Genomic DNA, 17489 nt, shown 5'->3' on the forward strand with positions numbered 1-17489 from the left:
CATGATGTCACGGTTTGTGGGTTCAAGCCCGTCGGGCTCTGTGCTAGACAGCTCGCAGCCTGAAGCCTGCTTCAGATTCTGTGTCTCCCTCTTTCTATGCCCCTCCCCTGCTCACACTCTGTCTCTCTCTCTCAAAAATAAATAAACGTGAAAAAAAGATTAAAAAAAAAGATTATGGGAACGCAAGCTGGTGCAGCCACTCTGGAAAACAGTATGGAGGTTCCTCAAAAAACTAAAAAGAGAACTACCCTACGACCCAGCAATTGCACTACTAGGCATTTATCCAAGGGATACAGGTGTGCTGTTTCGAAGGGACACATGCACCCCCATGTTTACAGCAGCACTATCGACAAGAGCCAAAGTATGGAAAGAGCCCGAATGTCCATCGATGGATGAATGGAGAAAGAAGATGTGGTGTATATATACAATGGAGTATTGCTCGGCCATCAAAAAGAATGAAATCTTCCCATTTGCAACTATGTGGGTGGAACTGGAGGGTATTATGCTAAGTGAAATTAGTCAGAGAAAGACAAAAATTCTATGACTTCACTCATAGGAGGACTTTAAGAGGCAAAACAGATGAACATAAGGGAAGGGAACCAAAAATCATATAAAAACAGGGAGGGGGACAAAACAGAAGCGATTCTTAAATATGGAGAACAAACCGAGGGTTATGGGAAGGGTTTTGTGGGAGGGGAGGTGGGCTAAATGGGGGAGGGGCACTAAGGAATCTACTCCTGATACCATTGTTGCACGATACGCGAACTAATTTGGATGTAAATTTTAAAAAATAAACAATAAAACAAGTTAAAAAAAAACAAGGAAAAAAAAGATTGGAGCAGAAATAAATGAAATAGAAAAATAAGAGACAAAATGATGAAACCAAAAGTTCTTTGAACAGATCAACAAAATGGACAAACCTTTAGCTCTACTGACCAAGAAAACAAACATAGATGGACACCTTCTGAACCTGTAAAACTTATTTCTCCTCATTCCAACCCAAAAGTCATCATCATAGTCGACGTCAAAGTACTAAAAACACAGTCACTAACATGGGAGATAAGACCAAGGTATTGACTATCACTATTTTTTAACGTTGTTTTGATGGAATTACCCAGTAAGAGGAATAAAAACTGTAAAGGAGAAGACAAAAATCATTATCTGTAGGTGATATGGCTGTCCTACCAAACTCAAGAAAACCAACTGTAGTCACTGACAACAGTAAGAGAATCTAACGAAGTGGGCGAAATCAAAGTTGACGTGCAAAAGTCAGTATCCTAGGGGCGCCTGGGGGGCTGGCTCAGTCGGTTGAGCGTCCAACTCTTGACTTTGGCTCAGGTCATGATCTCACAGTTTGTGGGATCGAGCCCTACGCTGGGCTTGGCACTGGTAACACGGGGCCTGTTTGGGATTCTCTCTCTCTCCCTCCCCCGCTTGCAGCTCTCTCTCAAAATAGATAAACAGAAAAACAAAACAAGAGGTGCCTGGGTGACTCAGTAGGTTAAAAAACCGGCTCTCGCTCTTGGCTCAGGTCATGATGTCACAGTTCGTGGATTCAAGCCCTGTGTCGGGCTCTGCGCTGACAGTGCGGAGCCTGCTTGGGATTCTCGCTCTTCCTCTCTCTGCCCCTCCCCCACTCATGCTTGCGCTCACTCGCTCTCTCTCTCTGAATAAACACTTCTGAAAAATCAGTATCTTAAAAAAAAAAAAATCAGTACTTTTCTCTGCATAAGTGAGAATCAGTTAGATAATAAAACAGGGGAAATATCCTGTTTATGAAAGCAAAAATGACCAGCACAACAGTATTAAATACTTAGGAATACCATGAAGAAATGTACAAGATCAACATGGAAAAGTCTGTAAAGTCTACAGAGGAACACCACGGCCCGAATAAGTGGAACCAACCGGCAGTTCTCGGATGGACGGTCTCGGTGTTACAAACACGTCATAGGACATAAAGTAATTCATATTAGTGTGAAACCAATAAAAATCCCAACAAAATTTTTCTCCTAGTCGGGGTGATTCTAAAGTTCCTATGGAAAAATAATTGTGCAAGAAGGGGGACCTGGGTGGCTCGATTGGTTAAGCATCTGACTCTTGATTTCAGCTCCGGTCATGGTCTCCCGGTTCGTGAGTTCGAGCCCCACATCGGGCTCCACGCTGACAGTGCAGTGCCTGCTTGGGATTCTCTCTCCCTCTCTCTCTGCCCCTCCCCCACTCGTGCTCTCCCTCTCTCTCTCTCTCTCTCTCTCTCGCAAAATAAGCAAACTTAAAAAAAAAACGTGCAAGGATACTTTTGAGAACCTAAGAAAAGGATATGTAATAATATCTTACCAGATATGAAAACACTATGTAAAAGCATATTAAACAATTTGACACTGGCACATACAGGGACATACTAGACAGAAAGAGATGCAAAGTCTAGAAATAATCCCAAATATATAGAGGAACGTAGCTTGTGATGCAGGCAGCATCTTAATTTTTTTTTAATTTTTTAACGTATATTTATTTATTTTGAGAGTGAGCGCGAGCAGGGAAGGGGCAGAGGAAGAAAAGAGAATCCCAACACACCCGGCGAGGAGCCCGACAGGGGGCTGGATCACGAGACCTCGAGATCATGACCTGAGCCGGTCAAGAGCCGGATGCAGGCAGCATTTTAAATCGTGATGGACCACTCAGTCAACGAGACCAGGACCACTAAGTAGTCCTCTGGGAAAAATCAAGGTTTCAGTCTCATCTAATCCCTTACTCCAAAATAAATCCCAGATGAAGTGAAAATTGAAGCATTAAAAAAAAAAAATGAATTAAATACACGTGAACTCAAAAACTATAAATGTCAGACGAAGGAAGATCTTTCCGAGTAAGTATAAACCCAGGGAGTGCTAAAAGGAAAGAGTTGCATTTGACCCTTCAATTTTTTTCAGTCCTGCATGGTAAAAAATGCAGAAACAGAGTCAAAAAGCAAGCTACAAACAGAAAAATTACAATCAATATAAACAGGCCAAACGGCTAATATTCTTAACATATAAAAAATTCTTATGAACGAATAAGAAAATGATCAACAGTCTAACAGAAAATAGGAAAAAACACATAAACAGTTTACGGGAAAGAAATCGTTTTTCTCTTCTCTTCTTTGATTATTCATTTATTTATCTTTAAAAGTAGGCTTCACATCCAGCACCAAGCTCCGCACGGGGCTTGAACTCGTGACCCTGGGATCAAGACCTGAGCTGAGATCAAGAGTCGGATGCTTAACCAACCGAGCCACCCAGGAGGCCCCAAGAAATCATTTTTCAACCTATGTGAAAAGTACTCGAGGTCACTCACAGCTGAAATGCCAACGAAAACCAGGAAGATGCTATTATCAGATCGGCAAAAATCAGACGCTCGGTTCCGTGCGGAGCGGCAAGCGCTGGGGACACAGGCACCGGGACGGGCTGTGGGGAGAGCACACCAGCCAGCACGGGGCCTCTGAGAACGAGGTGGGACTGCTGTGCAATGTTTAACTGCTGCAACCACGGGGATGGGGCTGGAGGGTGTTATGCTAAGTGAAATTAGTCAGAGAAAGACAGATACCGTATGACTTCACTCATATGAGGCCTTTAAGAGACAAAACGGATGAACATAAGGGAAGGGAAGCAAAAGGAATATAAAAATGGAGGGGGACAAAACAGAAGAGACTCTTAAATACGGAGAACAAACTGAGGGCTGCTGGAGGGGCTGTGGCCGGGGGGTGGGCTAAACGGGGAAGGGGCATTAGGGAGGGCACTTGCTGGCATGAGCACGGGGTGTTATACGTGGGGGGTGAATCACTGGAATCTACTCCTGAAATCATTATTGCACTAGATGCTAAGTAACTTGGAGATAAATTAAAAGCAAATAAAACAAAACAAAACGTTTAAATGTGCACATCCTGTGATCTGGCAGTTTCACATGTCAGGCATCTGTCCTAGAAAAACACCTGCAAGTTTATACAGGCATGCCTGGGGTGTTCACGACACCATTATCTGTACTAGTAAAAACTTAGAAACCAATTAAACGCCCGTAAGCCAGAGAACGTATAAACTATGGTATCATAAGGCTGAATAATATATAACGGTAAAAAGAAACAAAACACTGAAGTCTACCTATCATCTACCTCAATCAATCAGCATGGCCAAATCTCAAAAACAGACTTAATTAAAAAAAAATTTTGTTTTAATCTTTATTTATTTTTGAGAGAGAGAGAGAGAGAGAGAGACAGAGCGTGAGCAAGGGAGGGGCAGAGAGAGGGAGACACAGAATCGGAAGCAGGCTCCAGGCTCCGAGCTGTCAGCACAGAGCCCCATGTGGGGCTTGAACTCAGGGATGGTGAGATCACGACCTGAGCCAAAGTCAGATGCTTAACCAACTGAGCCACCCAGGTGCCCCGATTTTTTTTTTTTAAACGTTTGTTTATTTTTCAGAGAGAAAGAGAGAGAGAGGGAGCACACGCAAGTCGGCGAGGGGCAAAGAGAGAGGGGGTCAGAGGATCCAAAGCAGGCTCTGTGCTGACATCAGCAAGCCGATGCAGGGGCTTGAACTCGCGAACCACGAGAGCATGAACTGAGCCAATGTCAGACGCTTTACTGACTGAGCCGCCTACGCACCCCCAAAACAGACTTTTAAATGAAAAACTAAATTACAGAATGATGTGTATATTATCATGAAAATAATACTACAAATAGAATTTTAAAACCAGAAACATTAAAGAATACCACATATTTTCTGTGAACACCTATTTAAAGTTTTAGAAAAGCCCTATAAAGACCTAAAAGAATAATCAAACTCATTACAGCAGTCACTAGTTACTGAGGGAAGCAGACCTAGGGAACGGGTAGAGGTAAAAATTAACGATTGGAAAAATTGTAAATTTACAGAAAAGTTGCAAAGATATGCCCCTCACCCAGCTCTCCCTAATGTTAACACCTTCCATAACCATGGTTTGTCAAAACTAAGACATTAGCAGTGGCACAACAGTATTAACTAAACTACAGACTTTACCACTAATGTCCTTTTCCTGTCCCAGAATCCAATTCGGGATAGCACATCATACTTCAAAAACTGAACTTTTTGGGGTGCCTAGGTGGCTCAGTCGGTTCATCACCTGACTCTTGGTCTCAGCTCAGGTCATGAGCTCATGGTTCGTGAGATTGAGCCCCACATCAGGCTCTGGGCTGACAGCGTGGAGCCTGCTTGGGATTCTCTCTCTCTGCCCTTTGCCTATGAGTGCTCTCTCTCTCAAAAATAAATGTTTAAACACATACACACACAAAACATACTTTCCAGTCATTAAGTAAAATGTTTTCTCCCCTCTCATTTCCTTACAAAACTCCGAACTGACACCCTATTACCAAATCCTACTTGTTTTCAGTCCACTCTCCTCTCCATGCTTGCAAGTGTGCATTTGTGAGACAAGTCTGGCTTTCTACGCTGGGAAAAAGTCCACCAATAAAATAATGGCCTTTCTAGGTCACTAATACAGGAGCCGAGTTAGAGCGCTGACTTAAGAAGAACTTGTTACTTGAGACGTAACAGAATAATAAAAATAAACCTGATCACGTGAGCACTTGCTCGCCTCCCTTCCCGTGAACAAAATGCTTGTGACACACGTACCTGCGGGACCATCGCCACTCTCTGGTTTCTTTTAGGGGACCTGGTATTTATTTGTCTGTCGTCTTCGTCAGAAAAGAGTCGACTTCGCTTTGAGTTTCTGAAAGGCTAGGATAGAAATTTGTTTCTTTAATAAAAAGACCGAACACTTCTCATTTTTCTTCCAAAATCTAATCCTGTACCTGGGTGATCCAGCTGAGGCTGGAAGGATGGAGTGTCGGTGATACCAAGCGCTCAAAGTCAGACGTGACTGATCTTAGATTTACAAAGCAGTGGCGTGCATACTGATGCAATCTGTTTACAATTCAAACACCTAGCTGATGAGTAAAATTGGAACCCAAGTGGCCTTAGAAGCCTTGAACGTGCAAGAGGAAAGTAAGCTCTGACAATTCCAGACCTCGTCGTGTCGGTGCTCAGATTGACAGCAGGGGGTGTATCATACGGCGTCCGCCGCACAGGGCTGGGCTGGACAAAGTTACTAGATCACGCGAGAGACTCAACTGAAACGTGTAATAACATACTAGACACTCTGTCGAGAACTGTTACCCGAATTTCCATTTGTGAACAAAAGCACAAGATTCCTATCTCGGGTATCTGATAAGTGCCCGGAGAACCGAACTAGACCACAGAACCAGAACTAACTGGCTTAAGTGCCCAAAAGACATCATATGCTTAAGGGTCAGTAATACGAACAATTTTACAGTCCACCCTGGGTTCGGAGGCCTCAGCAACAGCGAAGGACAACAGAAGTAATATCCCAATTGTACCCACATCCTGTTTCAAATCCTTGTCCCAGCACTGGACACGGTCTCCCGCCCAGCTGGAAGGGAGGCAGGCACAGAGGGTTCACAGCATATGGCCAGCATCCAACAGAGTCAACGCTAGAGGTGCCGGGCCTTGAAATTAAACCCACCGAGAGTCTTAACACTCCATAGCCCTGGCAGGAAGTCCCTTCTATCATACCTGTACTTACCCTTGACCTACGTGAGATTTTGAGATCTTACCACTTACTTCTATATCTTTTTGCAGGGAGCGTGTGAAATTTTCTGTATTCTAAATAAAGTATGATTTGGAGTGATCAGAGGTTGGTGTGTGTGGTTTTTTGTTTGTTTGTTTTTCGTCTTGCCTACTAAAGAAACTGCAATTGCTTAACAAATGCCTGATGACCAGATTATCAAAGGCTACTGATGGAGTATGATCGTATACTACTCAATGACACTTAAAGACTCAGATGCCTGGAGATGGGGAAAACCTTGGGAAACTCTTGCTGTCCTGTAAGAATCTGCACATGACAATAATACAGACAATTTAGCTATCATATTCTAAAGAGTAAGAAACACTAATTCCTTACCATTTCCACAGTAGACCCCGTGTTCCTGCCTTTCCAAACAGGTGTTTTTTGTAAAGAGCTGTACTTTTCATTCCGTGTGTTAGATAAGCTTCCCTCTGTAATAAGTAATTATTACTAATAAGATTTAAGTTCAAAGGATTTTATACTACAAACATTGCCTTTTTATTAACAGCAATATATCTGAAATATTTACCAATATGGAAAAAATATACTGAGCATAGTAATTTTGGTTTATTACAAATGAAAAATCTCTTCCGTATTTTTTTTTGTCAAGCGCTACATAATTGGACAAGGCACTGAATCTTGAAAGTATTAAATTCTCCTATTAAAATATGTGTGGTTTCTTTCTTTGTGTTTTAGTAATTCCTTCATTCTAATTTGCTAAGAATAAGAAGCACAATCTGATTGAAAACAGGCAGTGGAAAAATGGAAAAAGCTTCTGACTTTGAATTTAGAGTATATTTCTAAACGTTTCCTGCTTCGATATGTGAAACCCTGGATATACAAAAATAAAACGTGTGGGTGTTTCTGTTTTCCTTGATTCAAAGAAATGTCTTCAGAGCTATCTGCAACCGGAAACAATCCGATCAGGTAACTGATTAGAGATATTATGAAAATAAAGAGAGCGAGTTCAATTTTTATAAAAAGGATATGTTTATATAAAGACACAGAAAACTAGGATGAATACACACAAGACAGTTATTTTTATTTCCTTCTAGGTGCTCATCAGCATTTTCTAACCGTTTTCTGTAAGAAATATATCACTTGTACATGTGCTTTTTGAAAGCGAAATGGTTTTAATATTGGGAGGAAAAGAATAACGGAATACTTTTTTCAGGTGTACATTTTAAGAAGCACAAAAAAGGCAGAGTGGGGCTGACCCTGTCAGGCAAACACATCAGGGTAGTCGTAGACACAAGCATTCTCAAGCCGGGACTTAATGTGGAAAATCACCGACACAACACACAACACAGTAGCTCTAAAAACTAAAAGTACTGAACAAGTACTACAAGTACTCTGAGCGTAGCCCGGTTCAGGATTTACTTACCCAGCAGAATCCTGCTCAAGCAAAATCTCAAAACAAACTACAGTAAGAGGGGTGGCCAGTGTACGTGCAGAAAGAAAGAGCAAGACCAAGGAACATGTACAACTTTTCTTCCGAGAAAAGTACTATCATTCTTTTATTTCAAGAGACTTACATTATTACTTTTAAGGCAAGATTCCTAAAAAATGAACTCATGCAAAAATACAGCTGAGCACAGTTGTTCAATAAAATGCTTTCACTCTAGGGGCGCCTGGGTGGCTCAATGGGTTGAGCATCCGACTTTGGCTGGGGTCATGATCTCACAGTTCGTGGGTTCGAGCCCCGTGTCAGGCTTTGTGCTGACAGCTCAGAGCCTGCTTTGGATTCTCTGTCTCCCTCTCCCTGACCCTACCCAACTTGTGCTCTCTCTCTCTCTCTCAAAAATAAATAAGCATTTTTTAAAAGCCTTAATTAAAAAATGCTTTCACTCTACTATGATGTCTGCAATGTTTAGTTAAAAAGTTCTTGGGGTTTGGGGCACCTGGCTGGCTCAGTCAGTAGAGTGTGTGATTCCTGATCTGGGGGTCATAAGTTTGGGCCCCACATTGGGGGTAGAGATTACCTGCAAATTATAAAAAAGTTATTTAATCAATAATTCTAGAGAAAATTTTTCTATGTCTTTTTAAGATTTTATTATTCATAAGTAATCTCTACACCCACTGTGGGACTCAAACTCACAACCCTGAGATCAAGAGTCGCATGCTCTACCGACTGAGCCAGCCGGGCACCCGAGGGAAAAAATTTCTTAGTAATTTCCAACAACCAAGGACCAATTCTCCTATAACAGTCTATGAATTTAAAATTTCATCAGTGAAAACCAATACTTAAAAGTTAGAATGAAGCCTAATTTAGAAAGAAAAGAGAAACATCGTATCCCCATTAATTTAACGAATTAAATTTCCACCTTAACGCCATACCTGAAGGATCGCGCTATGATCTTACCTTTTAAACTGACAAGGGCTTTTGCTGAAGAGCCTGCAAGGAAAACAAATCAGTGTCATTTCAGAATCGACATGAGAGAAACAGAACCTGGCTACAGGGAGAAAGTGGCCCATCTGGTTTTAGGGGTGTAGAGACTGAAGTGGCAGGGGGGTGTGCAATCAGAGGTAACCAGAGCTGGGGCACCTGGGGGGCTCAGTCGGGTAAGCGTCTGACTCAATTTCAGCTCAGGTCGTGATCTCACGGTTCCTGGGATGGAGCCCCGCGGCGGGCTTTGCGCTGACAGCTCAGAGCCTGCTTGGGATTCTCTCTCTTCCCCCCTCCCTCCCTCTCTGTCCCTCCTCCGTTTGCACTCCTCTCTCTCGAAAATAAACACATTAAAAAAATAGCAAGAAAGAACCAGCGGGCCATCCCAGCTGCAGGCCAGAACTCAGGCAAAGTAAGGACAAGCTAGAGAGAGCTATCGGGAGTCCTGTGGAAGTTGTGAGAGTTGGGGGAGGGAAGGCAGGGAAGCGTCGGCACAGAGGGATTTGGGATCCTCACCCAGAAGTGTCCTGGTGCTGGAGAAGGAAAAGAGAAAGGAACACGGCCATTTACTGAAGCAAAGATCAGCAGTGGCAGCGGAGTGGAGAAAAGAGAAGGTGAAAAGGATCCAGCGGGACTGTCAATCAGGCAGGGGGTCCCCTGGGAGTCTAGAATGCAGGTGTGTGCACCCTTCAGGACTCCCCAGCTGGAGTCAGAGCAGCCCAGAGGGGCTGGCACACAGCTGGAGGGCTCTCTGACGAAAACACGCCTTCGTGTGTATTTGAATAACCCGGAGGCTCCTCACACACCCAGAATCTGTTGTTAATAAAGGTCCGAGGGGCTCTGTCGCCGGGAACCCTCAGCCCCCCTCTAAACAGCCGGCCTCCAGGCTCTGGTCGCTGTCCTGCGGGCGCTGGGGGCGAGCGGAAGCAGAGAAACCACAGGGAAGTACATGTTGATGAGGCAGGGAGCGTGCTACATTGAAAAGTATCAGAACTGGATACGTATACTGCAAAGAAGTCCAGGTCACTTGCAAAATAATAGGGGCACCTGGGTGGCTCAGTTGAGTGTCTGACTTCGGTTCAGGTCACGATCTCTGGGTTCGTGATTTCGAGCCCCGCATCAGGCTCTGTGCCGACAGCTCGGAGCCTGGAGCCTGCTTCGGATTCTGTGTCTCCCTCTCTCTCTGCCCCTCCCCGCTCTCAAAAATAAATAAACATTAAAAAAATTAAAAACAAACAAAAAGTCACACCCGAACTCACAGACACAGAGAACGGTTTGGTGGCTGCCAAAAGCGAGGGCTGGGGGTGTGGGCAAAATGGGCAGAAGTATCAAAAAGGCACTAACTTCCGGCTATAAGGGAAATAAACGCTGGAGATGTGATGCACAGCACAGCAACATGAACGCTGCTAAGAAAGCAGATCTGAAAAGTGCTGGTGGTAGGAGAAAAAAGTGTAACCACGGGTGGTGATGGATGTTGACTAACCCACCTGAGATGATCACTTCACATGTATCAAGTCATGATGTTGCACTCCTGAAACTAACACAATGTTAAGTATCAATTTTATCTCAATGTTGAAAAATCAACAGGAAAACCCTTTCTCTGCTCCAGAAGAGAAACTGTTCACAGAATTCCGGATGACCAAAAACTCCCTCTTTTAACTTTAAAAACAAAAACAAAACTGTTGAGAACACCTTTTTTTCTGTTACTATAGTCATAGTCAAATTATTACATATCATTCCTCATTTTTAAGTCTGTTTGATTAAAAAAAATTTTTTTAATGTTTATTTATTTTTGAGAGAGAGAGAGAGAGACAGAGCATGAGTGGGGGAGGGACAGAGAGAGAGGGAGCCACAGAATCCAAAGCAGGCTCCAGGTTCTGAGCTGTCAGCACAGAGCCAGACACGGGGCTCGAACTCACAGACCATGAGATCGTGACCTGAGCTGAAGTCGGACGCTTAACCGACTGAGCAACCCAGGTGCCCGTAAGTCTGTTTTATTTTAGAACCAGCTACTTCTCATCTCAGTTACTGTGACATCCATTTATGTTTGATGGAATATAGTCTATAATCAGGCAGCAGTTAAGTTATTCAAAAGTTTGGTCATTTACCTGCACTGAGAAAAGACAAAATTTTAAATGGCATGTTCAAAATGTGTATAAACATCTTTAAGGAGCCAATCCGTTAGGGCATTTCCTAAAACACAAAAACAAATACAGGATGATCTCGGGGGATAAAGTAAGAAAGAGGACTATGAACTAGGTAAAAAATCAGAGAAGGCAGAGTCATTCTCCTTGTTGTTTAACAGAAAGAAGCAGCCATGATTCACAACTCGTACGAATGGACAACAGACTTGAAATGAAAAGCCACGGATAAGGTACGGCAGTTCTGGCTACGAAACGTTCTCACGCAGCTCAGATCCCGAACTTCAGCTGACTTTTCGTCCGCAGGCAGGATGAGAGAGGCTTGTAGAAACAGACGAGCCATCAACACCAAAGCCACTCTTGCTCTCACTCGACTCTCTTGCCTCGATGTGGAGAACGGGTGGGTAACAGGACACCTTAACAGCCTCCAAGCAGCAGCCGGGTTTAATGACAGCGGAAGTAGAAGCATGGGGGAGAAGTGAGGGAGCAAGGCCATAAAGTCTAGCTAAAAAGCCTCACGCAGCACAACATGACGGGGAAGCAGCTGGCGGACAGGGCACGTATCCACCTGGCTGCCAAGAGAATCTGGTTGGTTTTGGAAAGAGCAGTGAGCATTCACTCCCCCGGCGAATACGCAGAGTGCTGACTGCACCCCCGGTCCCTGCTCCAGGCACGGGGGCTTCAACAGCAACGCAGAAGAGCCAAAGGCCCCACTGTCATGCACTTCACATTCTAAGGAGGGGAGATGAACAGATACATGGAGTGGTGATAAGCACTGGGCGGGGACGGTGGGGGGGGGGGCAGGATATCAGGAACGTGGGCAGGGGGTGGGAGCGGGAAGACTGTTTCCATGAGGTGCTCGTGATCAGTTAGCTGCTCTGTTAGGTGATATCTGAGCAGAGATCTGAAGGAAGAGGTGCGAGCCTCAAGGGTATCCATTCCTGCTCCGTGAAGGTAAGACTCTGTCCTAGGGATTCTGACCTACCCCTTTTAGCCTTTTTTTTCTTTTTCGAGGGGCCACATAGCATAATGGTTAAGGGCACACATCGAGACTAGCTATATTTGAATCTTGGTTCTGCCACTTTTTTGCTGTGTTACCTTAAGCAATTTACTTAATTTCTCTGTGCTGCTGATTCTTCATTTGTGAAACAGGGATTAAACGAGTTACCGTATGTGAAAGTGCTCAGAGAACAGTGCCCATAGCACATGGCTAATTTTTATATCGTGCTTATCATTAGTATTACTTTGATCAATTAGAAAAAAAAAAACTTCTAGGCTAAGCACATGGATTTTACAGGCTGGTGCACAGAAGTTAGGACACGGGCTGTACGTGTGTATATGTGCTGAATATGTTCGTTCGTTCGTTCATTCAACAAAGTATTCACCGAATGCCTCCTGCAGCACCATTCCAGGGGCTGGGATCAGCTGCCGGAAGAGACAGAGCCTCTGCTCTCAGCACGCTTACAGTCTAGTGGGAAGAGACACACAATAAGCAAGTACAGGAAATGATAATGATACGTGCAGTTGTCATAAAGGAAACAAACGAAGTGATCTCACCGTGTGTGTGGCGGGGGGGGGGGGGTACTTCACATAGGGTGCTGAGGGAAGTCTTCTCTGAGGAGGTAACATCTAAAAAGGACTAGTCTTGAGGGAGCAGGAGGTCAAAGCACTGGGTCTGGGCAGAAGAAATACCAGGTACAAAAACCCTGAGATAGAGCGTTTAGAGCATTCAAGGAGCAGCAGGGCAAAGGCCATTGTGCTCAGGGAGCAGGTCATGGGAAAGGGTCAGAGAAGTAAGGCAGGTGTCAGGCATGAACAGGAAAGGCAAGCAGGAAGAAAACCAGAGCCGGTGCCTTCTCCAGGGGGCTTCCAACCAATCTCATGGACAGACGCAAAGCCACAGCTGTGACCACTGCCAGCAAGAAGTTACAAGACCGAATAAAAAGGTTTCATAAGAAGGTGTCACCTTGTCCGGGAGGATGGAAAATAACTTTCTAAAGAAGCTTGGGGGTAAAGGATGTAAAGGATAAACAGACATCAACTGCAAGCGAGGGAAAGGAAGAACATTCCAGATGGTGAGAAGAGCGTGTGCAAAGGCCTTGCAAAAAAAAGAAAGCCTGGTGAGTACAGGGACTGAAAAAGGTCAAATTTGGCTCAAAGGGACAGGATGAGGGGCTCCTGGGTGACTCAGTCGGTTAAACATCCGACTCCTGATTTTGGCTCAGGTCATGATCTCACAGTTCGTGGGTTCAAGCCCTGAGCCGGGCTCCGAGCTGGCAGTTCAGAGCCTGCTTGGGATTCTCTCTCTCTGCCCCTCTCCCATTCGTTCTCTTTCTCAAAATAAATAAACTTAAAAAAAAAAAAAAAAGGGACAGTAGGAGAAGAAGAGTGGTACCAAACAAAGCTGGAGAGGTGGGCGTGGCCAGAGTCCAAAGGCCCCCTTGGCTGTGATAGTGTCCCCAGCAGCAGGATGACACATGCCCTCTAGAAGGACTGCTCTGACCCCTTGGAGGTTGCAGGGTAGGGGCGGGCAGTGGGTTAATGGGAGGCCGGGAGGCCGAAGGGATTGGTGCACGGGCGTGTCAGGTGATGGGGAGAAGGTGAAAGTTACAAGACGTGGTCAGGTCCTTGTCACGGGAGGTGGAAGACACAAGTGCCCAAGTTTTCATGAGCGCTGGGGGGAGCTGTTCATTAAAGGCAGGAACTACTGGGAGGACTTCGTCCTGGGGGGGGGGGGGGGACTATGAGGTCGGTCCTGAACCCCTGAAGTTGAGGATTTCACATCCGACAGCAGATGTGAGATATGCAGCGGCTGCAAGGAGAGGCCTGGGTTTCCTCGTACACAGGAACTGGCGAGAGGACTTCCGTCAACCAAAAAGCACTTAAGGAGCATCTGGGTCACAGCAAGTACTCGTATGGCAGCTTTCATTATTGGTAACGTTACACTGGCTCCTGGCTAATGCATTGGCCAGTCCCTTCGACTCAAATTGGCAAAGAAACCTGCTACTTCCAGCATCAAACTGAAAATCACTTCCCACGAATCTTCTCCAGGTTCGTTAGTAGCGCGTCAATTCAACATAAATCAAGTGTTCACATCCACCTGACACGAGGCACCGCGTGTGACCAACGAGGGCGGCAGTCCCTGCTTGCAGCAAGTTGTGGTCTCGCTAAACAAGACGTCCCTGCACACACACAGGTGCACGGCCTGTGTGCACCCCTGCGACCCGGAGAGGTCACAACGTGACACCAACGATGGTGACACAGTCTGAGAGCGTCGCTGGTGTTTGAATCCTGGTACCTACGGCCCCCAAGTCTCTACCGAGAATCCTAGTAGGTCCTCAATAAATACTTAACGGTGATGAGCAAATATTCCAAATGACAATTACAAGAAAGCCGCTTCAAACACCCCTCATCTCATGTCAACCGAAGGACCGGCCTTCAAAATCACAGGTCCAGTGGTGGTGACTCCTGACACGCGCTGACCAACCCTGTCCCCAAGAGAGCAAGGACTCCCGGGTGGCCGGCACGTGGCGTGCAGGCCCACCCTCACCTGGAGACGTCGGTCGCCACAATCCCTGTCCTCTCCAAACCGGAAACAACGCTCAGGGCAGGTCTACCCTTGCGCCACGTCCAATGCAGGGGGGGGGGGGGGGGAGGGGGCAGCCACACCTGACCACCTGCTGCAACTAGCAAACGTTAACATTGAAAACCCCGCTCCCCAGTCACTCCAGCCCCACGTGAGGGCTCCCCGGCCCCCCGTGGCGGGGGCCAGCACCCCGACGATCCCGCGGGGCACTCGGTTCTGGGCCCACAACAAACCCACGACTCCGACTCTGCCCACACAACTTTCCGCCAGTTGGGCAACTCGAACTTTCCTAACTCCGCGACGCGGTCGGAGGCCGCGACCCCCACGAAGGGCACGGAGGAGGCTGCGCGCCGGCCTCCTGGGACAAGCGTCCACGTGTCCCGCGCGCCCGGCGGGAGCGCACGGCGACGGGGACCCGCTTCCGTTCCGCCGGGACCCTCGCGACCGACGGGCGGGCACGCACGCACCGGACGGGGAGCGGGGGCCCTTCTGCGACCAACTCGGGCGTCCGCCTCCCCCCCCCCCCCCCGGACTTCAGACGACGGCGCTGCGGATTCCCACCTCGCGTCCCACGGGGCCCCGAGCAGGGGCCTGGCGCCCTCCGGCGCTGGCCGCGGGCGAGCACCACCCGGGTCACGGGGGCGGAGGGAGGCGAGCCAGGAAGGGCACGGGCGGTGCGCGCCGCGATGCTCTCGGCCGTGGAGGAGGGCACGCGCGCGCACGGGGAAGTGTGCGGGGTGGGGGCGGCCCGGGTCCTCCCCGCCCCCCCCGCCCCCGGGAAGGTCCACGGCCACCTGTGGTCCCGGGGGAAGGGGCCAGCGCTGTGACACGGAAACACTTCCAGGGGTGGACACGCCGGAGGAGGAGGCGGGGGGAGGGGGGGGGAGCGGACAGCGGGGGGGGGGGTGGGGGGATCCCCGGCGCCCGCAGAGGCAGGAGCCGCGACAGGACGCCCGGCCCGGCCGGGGCGGCCCCCTCCCCGGCCCCGGGCCCTCGCGGCCGCGGCCGGGCGAGTTACATAACCCCGCCGGGCGAGCGGGGCGGGCGGCGAGGACGGCCCCCCGCGGCCCGGGGCCGCTCCTCCCCCACCCGGCCCGGGGCCCGCGTGCGGCCCGGGGGCGGCGGCCCCCGCCCCCACCCCCCGCCCCGGCCGGCGCGCGCCGCCGCCCGCGGGCTTTCGGTTTCCGGCCCCGGCGCTCACACCACCCCAGAAACCCACACACACAGGCACCATAACAAAGGCGGCGACGCGGCGGCAACACGGCGGCGGGAGCCCTGGGGGAGCGCGCCGGGGCCGGCGGCCGGCCCCGCCTGCCCGGCGGAGGGCACGGCCGCCCGCCCCGGCCGGCGCGGCCCGGGGCGGGGGGGGCGGGCGGCCGGCGGGAGGCAGGGGCGCGCTCGGAGGCGCTACTCACTCTCGTCAGGCAACTGGTCGAGCTCCGCCATCTTGAACGAGCCGCGCCGCTTTTTCAAAGGCTGCCCGCCGCGGTGCATTGTGGGGCGGAGACTGTCTTTGCGAGGGAGGTTCGAATGCGGCGCTCGCTGCCCGCGGCGCGGCCGGCTGAGGCGGGCCGGGGAGGGGTGCGGCCGAGCGGGCGCGGGCCTGGGGAGGAGGGGGGGGCGGGAGGCGGGGGAGGCGGCCGCGGCCCGGCCCGGCGCCGGGGCGCGCGGGGAAGCGGCCGCGTCCCGCCCGGCCCTCCCGGGGCCCCCGCCGCGGGCGCTGCTGCGGACGGAGGGGGGCGCGGCGGGGCAGGCGGGCCCGAGGGGCCCGCGGGGTGGCGGCGGGGACCCGCGGGACAGCCCCGGCCGGGTGGCCACGTTGGGCGCTCGGGCCGCCGCCGCCGCCGCCGCAGGGCGGCTGCTCTGCTCGCCGCGACACCGCGCGGCGAGCGCGGAGGGCATCGCCGGCCCGGCGACCCGAGGCGGCGGCGGCGGCGGCGGCGGCGACGCGGCAGGGTGGCGGGGTCCCTGCCCGGGAGTGTGCCCGGGACACCGATGAGAGCCCGTCCCGCTGGGGGACACGTTTCACGGTCCAGCGATACGCCACCGTGGCCGGTGCACAGCGCATTTAACAGATGCTAACGAGCCCCGAGCCTTTCCCTCCGGGGGTCGTGGGGGTGGGGGAGGGGTGGGCAGAAGGGGTAATGGAAAGACGACACGGGTGACTTCCAGGAACTAGAAGCGGAGGCGTGGTAGACAGGTGAGGCCGGATCAGTGCTCGGAGGCCGGGCCGAGGAAGCCCTCGGACTTGCGCTGGGGCAATGGGGGAGCCGGCTTGGCAAAGATAGGGGTGACATGCTTGCATTTGTGTTGAAGAACAAAAATGGGGGCGATGGATGGCCCTGTGACAAGGTGACAGTCTTGGAAACCAGTCCAGTCTCGTTGGGGCGGGGGGGGGGGGGAGGGGGGGGCGGTGGTGGTGGTGAAACGCTCCGTGGGGCAGGCCGGCCAAAGAGGGGAGAGATGCCTGCCTGCACGAGTCCCGCTAGAGGTTCAGAGGATGGGCTCCGGAGCCCTGAAACCCTGCTTGGGGTTCCGGCTGCTAGTTGTATAATCCCCGGCTGGTTTGTTTCTTACCTTAAATCTCTGTGCAGTCACACTCGCCCCTGACAAGTGCAGATAATAACAAGGTTGCTTTGCGGGTTAAATGAGCTGGTAGATAAAGGCATTCTCGTAGTTGGTGACACATTTTGACTCCAATGTTAGCTGTCGCTGCCACTTTGCTTGAGT

The 17489-nt window shown here is 49.6% G+C and overlaps 1 protein-coding gene across 10 annotated transcripts in view; it reads right to left on the minus strand.

Annotated features, from left to right (window-relative positions):
• The window catches only part of LIN9 (lin-9 DREAM MuvB core complex component), a 61813-nt gene extending 45545 nt beyond the window's left edge, over positions 1-16268 (minus strand). For 2 of the 10 annotated variants that reach the window (XM_042975917.1, XM_042975925.1), the window contains exons 1-4: positions 16175-16268; positions 9009-9041; positions 6983-7077; positions 5635-5739 (exon numbers count right to left, since the gene is read on the minus strand). In XM_042975917.1, the coding sequence (XP_042831851.1) occupies positions 5635-5739; positions 6983-7077; positions 9009-9041; positions 16175-16253 (312 nt within the window). In that variant the 5' untranslated portion in view covers positions 16254-16268. Of the gene's footprint in view, positions 1-5634; positions 5740-6982; positions 7078-9008; positions 9042-9548; positions 9574-10519; positions 10657-11140; positions 11335-12558; positions 12583-15320; positions 15456-16174 lie in introns of those variants that run through there. The other 8 variants (XM_042975926.1, XM_042975920.1, XM_042975918.1 and 5 more) reach the window with 8 other exon arrangements.
• Between the last annotated feature and the right edge of the window lie 1221 nt (positions 16269-17489).

Source organism: Panthera tigris, chromosome F3 (assembly GCF_018350195.1).
Source record: "Panthera tigris isolate Pti1 chromosome F3, P.tigris_Pti1_mat1.1, whole genome shotgun sequence".
NCBI classification, from domain to species: domain Eukaryota; kingdom Metazoa; phylum Chordata; class Mammalia; order Carnivora; family Felidae; genus Panthera; species Panthera tigris.